Source organism: Garra rufa, chromosome 15 (assembly GCF_049309525.1).
Source record: "Garra rufa chromosome 15, GarRuf1.0, whole genome shotgun sequence".
NCBI classification, from domain to species: domain Eukaryota; kingdom Metazoa; phylum Chordata; class Actinopteri; order Cypriniformes; family Cyprinidae; genus Garra; species Garra rufa.
The window spans coordinates 45,889,417-45,903,463 of record NC_133375.1 but is presented as its reverse complement, the minus strand read 5'-3'; the positions used below and the strand labels follow the sequence as shown (position 1 = coordinate 45,903,463).

General features: G+C 38.2%; 1 protein-coding gene across 1 annotated transcript in view; it reads right to left on the bottom strand.

Annotated features, from left to right (window-relative positions):
* The window catches only part of LOC141287788 (double C2-like domain-containing protein beta), an 89,260-nt gene extending 75,461 nt beyond the window's left edge, over positions 1–13,799 (bottom strand). Inside the window, exons 1-3 of the mRNA XM_073819914.1 lie at positions 13,394–13,799; positions 12,635–12,714; positions 10,281–10,355 (exon numbers count right to left, since the gene is read on the bottom strand). Coding sequence (XP_073676015.1) covers positions 10,281–10,355; positions 12,635–12,714; positions 13,394–13,799 — 561 coding nt within the window. The remainder of the gene's footprint in view (positions 1–10,280; positions 10,356–12,634; positions 12,715–13,393) is intronic.
* Positions 13,800–14,047: the final 248 nt, after the last annotated feature.

The window sequence follows — 14,047 nt, the reverse complement described above, 5'->3', positions numbered from 1 at the left end:
TTGAATATGAATGAGTATGTGAATCAGCTTGGCTGGGAACAATGAATTTAATGAACCAATTAGAACTCAAGTAGAGTTTCATGGCTGAACTATTCATTTTGTTTAAAAAAAAAAAAAAAAAAAAAAAACTGAAATTATATGTCATTATAAAAAGGATGAAGAAAAACTAAGGACTAAGGACACAAGGAAAGAAGCAGAGATAAAAGTATTCAGCTGCATCCAACAAACTACATAAATAGTTTGATACAGTGGGGTCATGCACTTTTGCAGTCCTTGCTCACTGTGTGGTCAAGGAAAGATAATCTAAGATAAAGTGCAGAGAAAACACTTTTTAGCTACTTAGTTTGTTATGTAAGTCTAAGACTCAGGTGCAACTCAGCTGGACTCTCCAAATTTAGATAAGTGAAAGTGCCAGTGTTTCAGAACCTATTTTACCCACAATAAGTTATAACAAATAGTTTTTGAGAAATAGGATTTCAGATCTACTTGGATCAAAAAAACTGACAGGACACATGCCCCTAGTTTGAATGAGCATGATCCATCTGGGTAGAGATGACGATGGAAGAGATGAGAGAGAGAGTCAGTCAGGGAGGACAGGAGAGGAAACATCATTTATCTCTTCTCCCTCAGGTGAAAGGCAGACATCTGCTCACCTACTTTGCAGAGGAGAGAGAGAGGACGAGAGGCTTTCCCCAGCTCACCTCCCCTTTGTCACACACACACAATCATCATTACCCCTTCTGTTTCTTACCCTAATATCAGCTCCCTCCCCATACTCACAAACATGTATACTTGTTTACCCAGGAATCTAAACGAGGACCATCTAAATATCTAAACCTCTGCTGTTTTTGTTTAAACTAATTATAAGAGTAACCCAAACTATAACCTTTTAAATTTTTCAAGAATGATCAACAGGTGGACAGACAGACAGACAGACAAACAGACAGACAGATAGATAGATAGATAGATAGATAGATAGATAGATAGATAGATAGATAGGCAGACAGTAGGGGTGTGCAAAGCAGCCGGTATTTGTATCTGTATTTGTATTTGTTGAGGGGGGAAAAGTATTTGTATTTGTATTTTGTATTTGGTGTAAAATCCTGATTTTTTTGTGCGTTACACTTATAATTTACGTTATAGTGTAAGTATTCTTTAATTATATCCATTATAATAATTATGTATATGCAATATTGGTTGATGTTGTTGAACAAGTAACAAGGAATGCCACTGAAAAGAAAATAACATAACAGCCATTACCTCATCCATGGTTAAACCAACAACTAATAAAATACCATTGTGAACATTATGAACCCCACCACCACCCATCCTTGTTGGAGGACGCTGAACAGACAGAATAAAAACAAATAATACTTAAAAGAACTGTTCTTCTTCTGAATGAACATCTTTCCCGTGGCGTCTGCCATTGCTAAGAAACCATGACCTGATCTCTCAATGAAGACTCAGAAGCTTCAGCAAAGCATAAATGGATTTCCAGCATTAAAAATCGCTTGCAGTAGCTCTGCTATTAAATTTATTTTAAAATGGTTATTCCTGTACAGATATGATAAGCTGTTCCTCCAACTTGGCTGTTTTTCAATGTTATTAAGGGAAAGGGTGAAGCTGATTGGTTGGTTCTGGTGACATGACCTGCGCTGCGCTTGTGGCATTCTGAAAAGTTGAGATGTATTTATCTGGATGCGGCGCGGACGCGCCTGGAAAAAACGAGTGCATAGCACCGTGTCCGCGTCGCTTCCATTATGTGTGCGCATACCGCGCGTCTACATGTGAAACAACAAACTTGAGCGTGCATGTGAACGGCCCCTAATGGAATAATCTCCTGATCAAACTCTGCTTCCCAAAAGCTATAAACTGCCTCCAGAACCCAGTTAAGGTACAATAATCTATTCAACAAAAATAGTGATGCAGTGAAGTCTTTTTTCACCCAGCCAAGTCTTCTCTGTTGCTGTGTGTAGCAGCCTGTGTCAGTCACCTCTTTTAACCCCCACCCCCCTCCTGAATGTCACTCACTCATGCAGGCATGCACTGACGGCGGTCTCATGAGGAAACGCAGCTTTTTGATATAAAGTTTTTCTTGTTCCCGAATACAAATATTTTTTTAAGTATTTGTTCGAAATAAGTATTCGTAAAAACACGCTATTTGTGCCTTTCCGAATAACGTATTCGGGTTCGGCTCCACCCCTAGCAGACAGACAGACGGATGGTCGGACAGACAGGTAGACAGAGAGACAAAAAAGATGGACAGACAGATGAATGGACAGTAGGGTTGCAAAAAGGTGGAAAATTTCCACTAAATTTCGGAAACATTCCAGAAATTTTGGAAACTTTCCAGGATTTTTTGGAATCTTCCAGGGATTTTTGGAAATTTTCCGGAAATTTTCCATCCATTTGCAATCCTAATGGACAGACAGAAAAACTGACAGACAGAGGGACAGAGAGACAGACTGATGGATTGACAGACAGGTAGATAGATGGACAGAAAGACAGAGACAGACAGAAACAGAGGGACAGATAAATGGAGAGATAGATGGACAGACAGAAAAATGAACAGAAAGATAGACGGACAGACAGATGGACAGAAAGATGGACAGACGGACAGGTACATAGATGGACAGAAAGATGGACAGACGGGCGATCAGACAGGTAGATAGATGGACAGAAAGACAGATACATACATGGACAGAAAGGCGGACAGACAGACAGGTAGATAGATAGAAAGACAGACGAACAAGTAGATAGATGGACAGACAGAAAGGTAGATAGATGGACAGAAAGACTGACAGACAGAGGGACAGACAGACGGATGGATTGACAGAGAGGTAGATAGATGGACAGAAAGACATAGAGACAGACAGAAACGTACAGAGGGACAGATAGATGGAGAGATAGACGGACAGACAGATAGATGGACAGATAGGAGGAATGGTAGGTGGTCGGACGACAGATAGATGGACAGATGAGGGAAAGGTAGATAGATAGACGGACAGACAGATAGATGGATGGACAGATAGACGGATGGACAGATAGGAGGAGAATTAGATAGGACAGACAGATAGATGGACAGAGAGACAGACAGATAAATATAGAGACAGGCAGATGGACAGATAGATAGATGGACAGATAGATGGACAAATAGGAGGAGAGGTAGAAAGACAGACAGACAGATGGACAGATATAACCTTTTATATTTTCCAAGAGCGATGAATGGGTGGACAGATGGATGGACAGACAGACAGATAGATAAAGAGATAGATGGAGAGACAGATAGATAGGTGGAAAGATCTAGGCAGACGGGTAGACGGACAGACAGATTGATGGACAGATAGATGGACAGACAGACGGACAGTTAGATGAACAGATAGATGGACTGATAGACAGATGAAAAGAATTCATAGATAGAACAACATTATTACTACATTAACTTTCAGTACATACTGTATTTTTATTACATATGTTTATTATTATTTAGTCTGTTTATTTAGCTTTCTCCACAAAGAATTCATGTTTTACTATCCTGTAGTATGTTTTACCCTGGAGAATAAAATGTCAAAACTGCTCTTTTCTTTATAACAAAAATGCATGATGATTGCTGGCTGTCAAGTTCGGTTAAAGTTCAGCTTTTGTATATTAAAAAAACAGCAACAACAACATATTAGGTCGGGACTTGAACTCGAGACCCATTTCACACTGCACAAAAACTGTAACACTGAACTCATCTCAGACAAATCACTACCGAACCAGTGCTTTTTTTTCCCCCTTGTAGACATGTCATGCCCTGCCTAGGGCACAGAGCGAGCCAGTACCACCGCTGGTACCCCCTGAAAAATGGTGCCACTGCTTGTGGGGACATTTGCTCCCCTCAATGTAGGCCAAATCTGACCACCCACACACACACACACACATACACATAAACAAACAGCTCACCATCAGACAATTTCTTCCCTAAAATTCTGCTCTCACCCCAGACTCTCGCACTTCAAATACCCTGACATGCAGCTAAACTCCCCAAACTGGGCAATTACCCTGCAACAGCTCGTTTAGCAAATTAGTGTTAAATCAAAGAAACACTCTGGCTGTGAAGACCTAAACACAATCTCCCAAACCGCAGCCTCTCTCACACTCGCTCTCCTGACAGAGTGAGTCCACGTCATTCATTGCCTGAAGAACATGTTGCTTCTCTGCATATTTCATTTCATCTCTCTCTCTCTCTGTTCTACTCTCTGCACTGCTGCATTTAAAGCTGGAACCAGCCAAGCTTGGCTATCCTTTCTCTCGCCCCCTGAGGATGCTCGGCAAATGAATAAACACACTTTAATTCTAACAGACATTAGCAAATAATACATGTAACAATTCATTAAAACAGCACCAACTAAGCAAATAGCTACTGGGACTTGAGATGAATCATTCAAACCACTATTTATTTCACTGACACACACAGACTTTACCACGGAAGTAGCATGACGGCATTAGATGGCAAGACTATACAGTATTTATTTACCATGGTATATACAGTTCAATAAAAAGTACAAACATTACATATTTTTGGGCATATACTATGGTAGTACCTTTATAGACTAATTCAGTACTATGGTATTACAGTATTACCTGATAGCATCCCATATAAAAATGTACCACGGTACGATCAATTTTTGGAAAATGGGATTACAACTTCTTTCCAAAAAAAAAAAAAATTAAAAGAAGTCTCTTATGTTTCCAGAAATACAGTAAAAACAGAAATACTGTAAAATATTAGTACAATTTAAAATAACTGTTTTCTATTTTAATATATTTTAAAATGAAATTTATTCCTGTGATGCAAAACTGAATTTCCAGCATCATTACTCCAGTCTTCAGTGTGACATGATCCTTTAGAAATCATTCTGATTTGACGCTCAAGAAACGATTAGCATTATTTTCAAAGTAGAAAAATGCTTAATATTTGTTCTCAAAGTATTATTGTCTTTCAATAGTTAAAAAATAAACTTTCATTCTTTGGAATGACGTGTACTGTTGAATTATTTACAATATAACTAGAAAAGTGCATTAAGTAAACTTTATTTTCTTGTGGATTTTAAGCTTCAGTGATGTTGAGTACACTAAAAACATGGTACTTGACAGTTAAGACTGTGTTAGCCATAGTTGTATACTCACAACCTGAGTTTGACCTTCAAGCATTCATAAAAAAAAAATGGCTTATAATAACCCCTACCAGCTTTCCAGCTATTTTCTCTCCAAGTTCCTCGCTCATATTGCATCTTTGCCTGAACCAGCATATGGTTTCACCTGTCTCTCTCTCCTCCTGCCAAATCGGTGCTATCGCATTTTCTTCTAAATATTTTATCCTCATCTTCCACTTCTCTCTTCCCCCTTTTCTCTCTCTCTCCCTTTCCTCCCTCCATCTGGCCCAGGGCAGTGAGATTCCCAGAGCAGCAGCTTGGGAGAGTGTGTGTGACTCAGATATCTCATTCTCCATGCTGTGTGATGATGACACACACACACTCGACCAAGAAGGGCCACTCTCGAGCTCTACAATCTCTCCCTCCCTCTTGCTTTTTTCCTTCTGCTTCCTGCACTTTTTATGGGATGCTGATGGAGTTCCTGCACGGGAAGTAGTTCGTTAAAGGAACAGTTCAAGCATAAATGACTCATCGCACTGCCGTCCGTGGGACATAAAAGACGACGTTCTGACGAATGTTCTGTTTAGGTTGCTGTTTTTCATACAATGAAAGTGGATGAGGATTAGCTATTGTAGAATTTATTAATATTTTGAATTAGCTTTTATTTTTGTATTTTCAGTTTTCATTTTTAATTTAATTTATATTATATTTTAATATAGCTTTAATTTTATTTTAGTTTTATAAATTTTAGTATTGCGAACGAGTATCAGTTGTTGCGAGTTAAGAAAAGAGACTGATATGTTCTCAGAATTTATAATCTCACACTTCTGACTTAACTCAATTGCATGTTATAAAGTCAGAATTGAGATATAAACGTAATTCTGAGAAAAAAAAGTCAGAATTGAAAAGCTGTCTCACAATTCTGAGAAAAAAGATTTGCGAGTTTGTTTTTTTATTGCATCAGAATTGCTTGATTTTGTATCAAACAATTCTGAGAAAAAAGTAAGATTTGCAAGTTTTTGTCTCACAATTCAGAATTGCAGGTTTGTATCCTGCAATTCTGCAATTAATTTTGAGAAAAGTTTCAGGTTTCATACACATTTTTACCAGTAAAATTCCATGATTTTTCCATGACTTTAAGTAAATATTCATGACTTAATGTTTCATGAAATGTATATGTATACATGTTAAATAAGAAGAAAACAAAATATAAAATACAAAATATTTTTACTACAATAAATGACAAGCTTCGTAGTGTAGAATATGATTTAAATTTATTTATTTAAATAACGCTTGCACAGCAGTGATGCGCGGGTCAATGTATAAACAACCCGAACCCGACCAACGTTTTCAACTAACCCGCCCGCAACTCGGACCGCAAAAAAAAAAAAAAAAAAAAAAAAAAAAAGGAAAATATTGTACCCGACCCGCTTCCTGACCCGCATGTTTAATATTTGCGACTGACAGCAGCGATTATATGCAGTTATGCGGTGGAGATGCGTTCACTTTCAAACATCATTCGGCATTAATTAGGTAATTTTGTCAAAAGAAATGTTCTTGATTACAAGAAAATACATTGTTCTTGTTGTGATTTATTTTGTCTTTCCTTTATACAGATTTAAATAGTTTCGTTTTCGAAGTACTCTAAATTATGTCAGTGATTCTCCGATGTTAAATATGATCAAGAATTATTTTATTTCGATCTACAGTGTAATAGAAGTTAAGAAAAAGATTAGCCTAAAGCCCTAAATATATATAGACTACAAGCTAATTCCTTTTTTCTTAACTTTTAACTTCTAAAAATTATCAAGAATATTAAATCAAATAGGCTAGATCAGGGGTGTCAAACTCAGTTCCTGGAGGGCCGCAGCCCTGCACAGTTTTGTTTTAACCCTGCTCCAACACACATACTATGCAGTATTCCATTAAACCTGAAGGACTTGATTAGTTGGATCAGGTGTGTTTAATTAGGATTGCATCTAAACTCTGCAGGGCTGCGGCCCTCCAGGACCGGAGTTTGACACCCCTGGGCTAGATTAACGAATTTTCTTATACAAACATAACGAATGCACTTTAAAACAAAGTTTTCATATATAAATTCAGGAATCACGAATAAGACAAAATAATATTATTTTATATATATTAATTGTATAGCTATAATAGTTGTATCAAATGAATAAGGAAATTATAGTGCCTTTTTATTTTAATTTATTAAGTAATGTTTAATTTCGTTCGTTTCGCTCTCTGGAAATGTAAAGAAAAAATACCGTTTTTACTTGGAATTCGTTTTTAATCCCTGGTTTTAAACACGCATATACATGAGATAATTTATATATTATTGCTTGAATAAACGTTTAAAAATACTAGAAATTTTATAATTAAGGAAATTAAACAGACCTAGGCATTTGAAAAGGCATAGTGAAATGTGTCTAATAATTCCAAAAAGAACGAGAAGCATTGGATATAATCAAAATATTCGAGACATTTATTAGGAATACCATTTTCTCAACAATTAAGATGCTGCATGTGTTTATCCAGGCTAATCGAAGTGTGCGTCTCTCCCCCGACTTTCCCAACAAAAATCCCACCCCCTCTCAGAAAATACATAAAGCTGACATTACTGAGCTATATGCGTTTAAAAGTAGCCTATTAAAATGGTACAATGGCATTGCTCAGTTCAACGTGTTGGGAAATCGGGCATTTTGTCCCGCGTCAGCATTTATTCAACAGTTAATAACGCTCAACATTCAGAAGGTAAATAATATTCAGCCAATAAAGTGTAGGTCTATGTATTTTTTGTATGTATTTATTTTTGTACTTTCTTATCATAAGAACCTCTTAAGGCTGGCTATGAATATCGTTTCTAATCCTAATCATGTGTTGTATAATGAATTTGTACTTTTGCCATCTAAACATAGATTTAAGGTTCCAAGATTTAATCGGGTGAAATTAAAACATTCCTTTGTACACCAGGCTGTTGTAAATCATGTTTTGTCTGTTTGTAAAGAGTGTCAACATACCGTTACGCAAGAAAAATTTCAGATTCGTCTGACAATAAAAAAATAAAAAAAAGTCATATCATATTTCATAGAAAATTGTGTCTAGTACTATATAAATTACAAAGGTCTTTATTTCAAACGACCCGACCGACCGCAACCCAAATATCATTAAAAATATTTTTGGATGACTCGTAACCACGGATGACAGCAGGTACCCGCTCATTTTGGATCAACCCGCGAATTACTGCTAGACACTGCTGCCTCTCCCATGTTCGAAACGTCAAACGTTTTCCTACACAATGCATATTTTGCACGTCCCGGGTCCAGATTTTTCTCGAGCCACTCCTTGTACTTTTCATCACGAAGCCTAAAGTCCTAAATCAGCATTTCCCTGGCATTGCTTGAGTTTACATGAGTTAATACAAACTCTGGCTAAAACTGCGAGTCGCCGTTACCCCGCGTGACCGATCGTGCGCTCGTTAACTGGAATTTAAACAAAATTATCAGCAATATTCTAATATACAGAGATGGTGAAACAAATTTCCATGACTTTTCCAAAACTTTGTGGGTTAATTTAATTTTCCAAAACTTTTCCAGGCCTGGAAATTGCCATTTTAAAATTCCATGACTTCTCCAGGTTTTTCATGACCGTACGAACCCTGGAGTTTGTATCCTGCAATTCTGGAAAAAAAAAAAGTCAGAATTGTGAGTTTGTATCATGCAATTCTGGGGAAAAAGTGTCAGAATTGTGAGATTTAAACTCGCAATTTGTGAGAAAAAAGTCAGAATTTCATGATAAAAACTCCCAAATACCTTTTACTTATTTTATATACAGTGCTTCCAAAACAAGGCATATTAAATGTCATAAATTAGAAATATCGCCTTGACAACTACCTAAAAAAATAAGTTTATGTGTTAGTTTTTCATTTAATATGTCTATTTTATTTCAGTTTTTTTACTGAATCACTAAAAACGCTTTAGTTTTACTTGACCCAACACTGGGTCAAGCCCTTTCAAAAATCATAAAAGTAGCCAATATGACTTATGAACACAGCCCATATGAATACACAACATTGAAAGCCGTCCGACGCTTTCTTTAGAAACAGATTGAAATAGAAGATGTGACTACTGAAAATCTTTCTTAGCAATCATGGTCACCATTCACTTCCACTGGGCAAACAAAAAAGCTCTTTATATTTTCCACAAAAGAAGACGAATTGTCATATGAGGGCGAGTAAAAGACAAAATATTTTTAGATTAACTATACCCTTAATAGATCACATATGGATGCATATGAAACCATGAAGCGTGTAAAAGGACAAAAGGAGAGAGAGTGTTATAAATGGGTTCTTTTAATGCCTGCACGCCCACGTACGAGTGTGTGTGTGTGTGTCTGTACGTCTACGTCTGAAGGTGGGCGTACGCACACACGTCCATCACCTCCGGCTCGCACACCTTTTCAAAGCCCGGAGGTGTCTGTATAACCCTGGCGGTCGATATTTACCAGGCTGGCGCGTGGGAGCATACGCAAGACGTGACGCTTCTCGCTTTCTCTTTCGCTCTTGTACATATACGCTCCTCTGTTGACGTGAGTCGTATAACAATCTGTGCTGTTTCCATGACAACCACCTGCTGCTGTCCCCCCTCATCTGTCTCTCTCCTTTTTCCATCCCTCCCTCCCATCCCGCATTCAACGCTGTGTTGGTATTCCAAGGTCAAAGTGGGTCATGTGGCGATAGACAGAGAGATAGTGGCAGACATTTGGACGAGTGTACGGGAGGACGGAAAAGAGTAAAAACCGCTGGAGAGGAGGACAGGACGCTTCTGGCTGCTCCTATCTCAGCCTGTCCTGCTTTGAACAGATTAGAGCGCTGTGCATTCGTTACATGCGGTGAAAATGAAAGGGAGAATAATTCAGTGCTGAAGCGCTCGCTGAATCCACCCGTTTCCACCGCATGTTCTCCACATGAACGGCTTCAGCGCTCACGGGCGGCCCTGCCAGTGATGCATGCTCACATCACGCCTGTGTGTTCTGTGCAACGCATGTGTAGACGTGTGTGTGCGTGTCAGGGAGTCGCAACTTGTGCTGATAGTGCAGCGAGAGTTGAACCATGCTGTGTGCGTGTGAGAAGGTTGCAGTGACCTTGCTTGCTCCAGGCAGGAGGTGGAGTTTCACATATGGATCCGCCAGTCCATTGGAGTCCATGGCCTTTAGTCCCTGTGGGCACAAACAAACACACAAAAGCACATAGACTCATGTCACATAAAATGCACAAGCATGTCTGGGATGAGAGGTTGATGGATCATATGCTTACAGTGATATGCACACTTTAGGGCACATGGTTCTTTGTATGAACCAGAGACGAATCCTTGAACGCCGACAGCATCATTACAATTAAGACTGTTTAACTTTGCAACAGTTTGTTTTTTGCATGCTGACGATAAACCATTAAAGGAGAAGTTACTGATAATTTACTTATTCCCATGTCATCCATGTTTATGTCTTTCTTTTTTCAGTCGCAAATTAATTAGTTTTTTTGTGGAAAACATTCCAGGATTTCCTGGAATCCATATGGTGGACTTCAATGGGGATCAACGGAATAAAGGTCCAAATTGAAGATTTAATGTAGCTTCAAAGAGCTCTACATGATCCCAGTCGATGAAGAAAGGTATTATCTAGTCAAATGATTGGTCATTTTCAAAAAAAAAAAAAAAAACTAAAGTATATACTATAACCACAAATGATCGTCTTGCACTAGCTGTACATTGCATAATCACGTTGGAAAAATCACACATGGTTAGTTCTTCGTCTGTGTACTTTGGTTCAAAAAGGCAGGGTAGGGTTAAAACTGCATCTGATTTTCTCCTCCAACTTCAAAATCGTCCAACGTTGTTGTTTTATCTTTTTTTGTAAAGGGCGTTTGACTTTCTTTGCATGCTTGCTTTGAAAAAAAATGGGCCAGTACTTCCGCCTACATCACGCATGTGTGATTAAGTAATGCGTGGGGTCGAGCTAGTGCAAGATGAGCATTTGTGGTTAAAAAGTACATAAATTTGTATGTTTCTTAGAAAATGAATGATGGTTTTGCTGGATAAAATGCTTATTCCTCAACTGGGATCGTTAGAGCCCTTTGCAGCTGCACTGAAATTGAAATTTGGACTGTCAACCTGTAGGCTGCCACTGAAGTCCACTATTTGGAAAACAATCCTGGAATGTTTTTCTCAAAAACCTTTTTTTTGACTGAAGAAGGAAAGACATCTTTGATGACATATGGGAGAGTAAATTTTCAGGAAATTTTCATTCTGGAAGTGAACTTCTCTTTTAAATAAAATGTACTCTATTTTAATTTGGCAAATTACATGCAAGTAAATTTTGCGTTTTGTAAACTCTGTTTCGATATTTGATGCTATTTGCTAGTTAGAAGTTTACAGAGGGCATTTTATTGGACAGCATTTCGTAAATGAGTGCAGGATGAGTCATCAATATTAGAAAGGATCCATATATTTGTAGTATATAAAATAACCAGCATATTGAAAAAGATTTGTACAATTTGTGAATATATTTCCATTTTAAAAAGTACTTTGTCAAACCACAAAGAAATAAAACCTTTGTATAAAGATGTGTTTCTTCAACTCCAGGCACTGTTATATTCCAGTGCTAGACTTAAACTTTTTTACTTTTGTAAAATGAAGGTCACATTTAAAGGTTTGTTGAATTTATTATTTTACTTAGAGATGCACCAAAATTAAAATTTTGGGCCAAAAATGAAACCAAAAATTCTTTAATAATTCTTTATTATTTTATTAAATAATATAAAATAATTTTGCAAGACCTTTTAATTTTTTCCTTTATGTGTAGATTGTATTATTTTACTTATGGATGCACTGAAATTAAAATTCTGGGCCGAAACGGAAACCAAAAATACTTTTAATTAATAATTTATAATCATTTTGCAAGACTTCATAATTCAACTCAATAATTTTGAGTAATGATACTGAATTAAAAAAAGATACAAGCCAATAAAATAAGCACACTTTTGTTGAAAGTAAAAGAATGAAATTATTCAGAAAATATATTCAATATCAATATATTATTTTTATCCAGTTCTATGCAACAGAATCAGATTTAACTGATTTTTTCCGTCATTTTATCCATTTAATTATGTCTTAGTTTCTAATTCATTTTTGTTACAATCCTATTTTAGCTCTTTGTTCAAAACAACTTCGCATTCTGATAAAAAAAATTAAATATAATTTGTATAACTAAGGGAAAAATAATTTGTATAAATAAGGGAATTATCTAGCGAAACGATGGGTAATTTTCAGCAAAACTGCAATTTGTTAAAGTCCACTATGGAGAAAAATCCTGGAATATTTTCCGCAAAAATCTTAATTTCTTTTCTGAAGAAAGAAAGACATGGGCATCTTGGACGACATCTTGCAAAGTGCTTACATTCTAAAACAGCCCAAGCAACCCAAAAAGTAGTGTAAACCAACCTTGGCCTTGTGGATGGTGCAGTGCAAGCAGTTATTTTCTTGGTCAAATAGCAGGTTGAACTCCAGAGTTCCCAGGTAGGCTGAAAGAAACAAAGGAATACCTTAATATCGTGCACGCACATTAGCAAAAATAGCAGCCAATAACAACCCAAACGACTTAGCTGGGAATCAGTCTTGCCTGTAACGACCTAATCAGGGCTGTGCACATACAGAGGGCTTGTAGTGTTTATGCACCATTACAGAGACTAATGAAGTATTTAACACTCCGATCGCATACCTCAGTTATCACACGCACTCCCACCAATCCGCCAAACACCACACAAAGCAATCAATACCAAACAGTATGAGACTCCAGGTCCAGGCCGATGGGAAGTGCTCATGCCTCATTGGCTGCTTACTGGTGAATAAAATCAGTCAATCAAACAAAAGGAATCCAGGAAATATCCATGGATTCATGTATGTGAGGAGTTATGTAATAGAGAAGTGTGTGTGAAGAAGGAAGAAGATTGGGCCGATGTGGTTAAAGATTTGGATTTGAAATAAAGGTTGTAGGTTCGAAGCCCACAAGGACTCATTTAAGTTCTATTACCATTGTGTCCTTGAGAAAAGCACTTAACCCCAGGTCATTCCAGAAGGATGTCAGTAGATTTGTGAAAAATGCATCGGCATCAACGGAAAAGCAGACATGCGTAAACACATGTGTAACCCACCCAAAGGGAACCAAGTGTGTAACAGTCACTAGCCACGAGACAAACTCACTGTCATCGTCATCCGAGTCGACAAACTCTCCGTTCTCCTCTTGCTCTCTCTCCCTCTTGCGGTCTTTCTCTCCGTTCCCGTCTCCGTCCTTGTCTTTGTCCTTTAGAACCTGCTTCTCCCGGGGTGGAGGGGGGGTGATGGGGAAGTCGTGGAAACGAGGGAAGAAGTCGGAGATCTGTGGGATGGGGAGGATGGGGCCGGGGCACACGTTGATGGCAAAGTGCTCCTGCATGGAGATCTTGCCTGGGGAGGGAGGAGGAGGCACAGCGGGGCTGGGGGGACCCGCGGCAGAGGGAGGGGTGGAGGGAGAGGGGGAGGAAGAGGAGGACGGAGGCAGGGGGAGATGGGAGGACGGGTTGCTGGGGGGGAAGTGGGAATGGGGCGGAGGTGGTTTGGAAACGCTCATCGGGACCACTGGAAAGAGCTGTGGAGAGAGAGAGAAAGAAAGAAGTTTTTAAAACTACATAACTTAAGGGGGGAAAAACAGCTTTATCCACCTTTTTCCTTCCTGTAAGAGTGGGTCCAGCCATTTTTTTAATTTTATGGGTCTGGGTTTCATCCGCATCTAGCTATTTTTAGCTGTACAAAACAGCTTGTTTTGCTGCTTGATATTGCAAATTGGTGTCTTACCTTGTTATTTTATTGTGTTTTTTT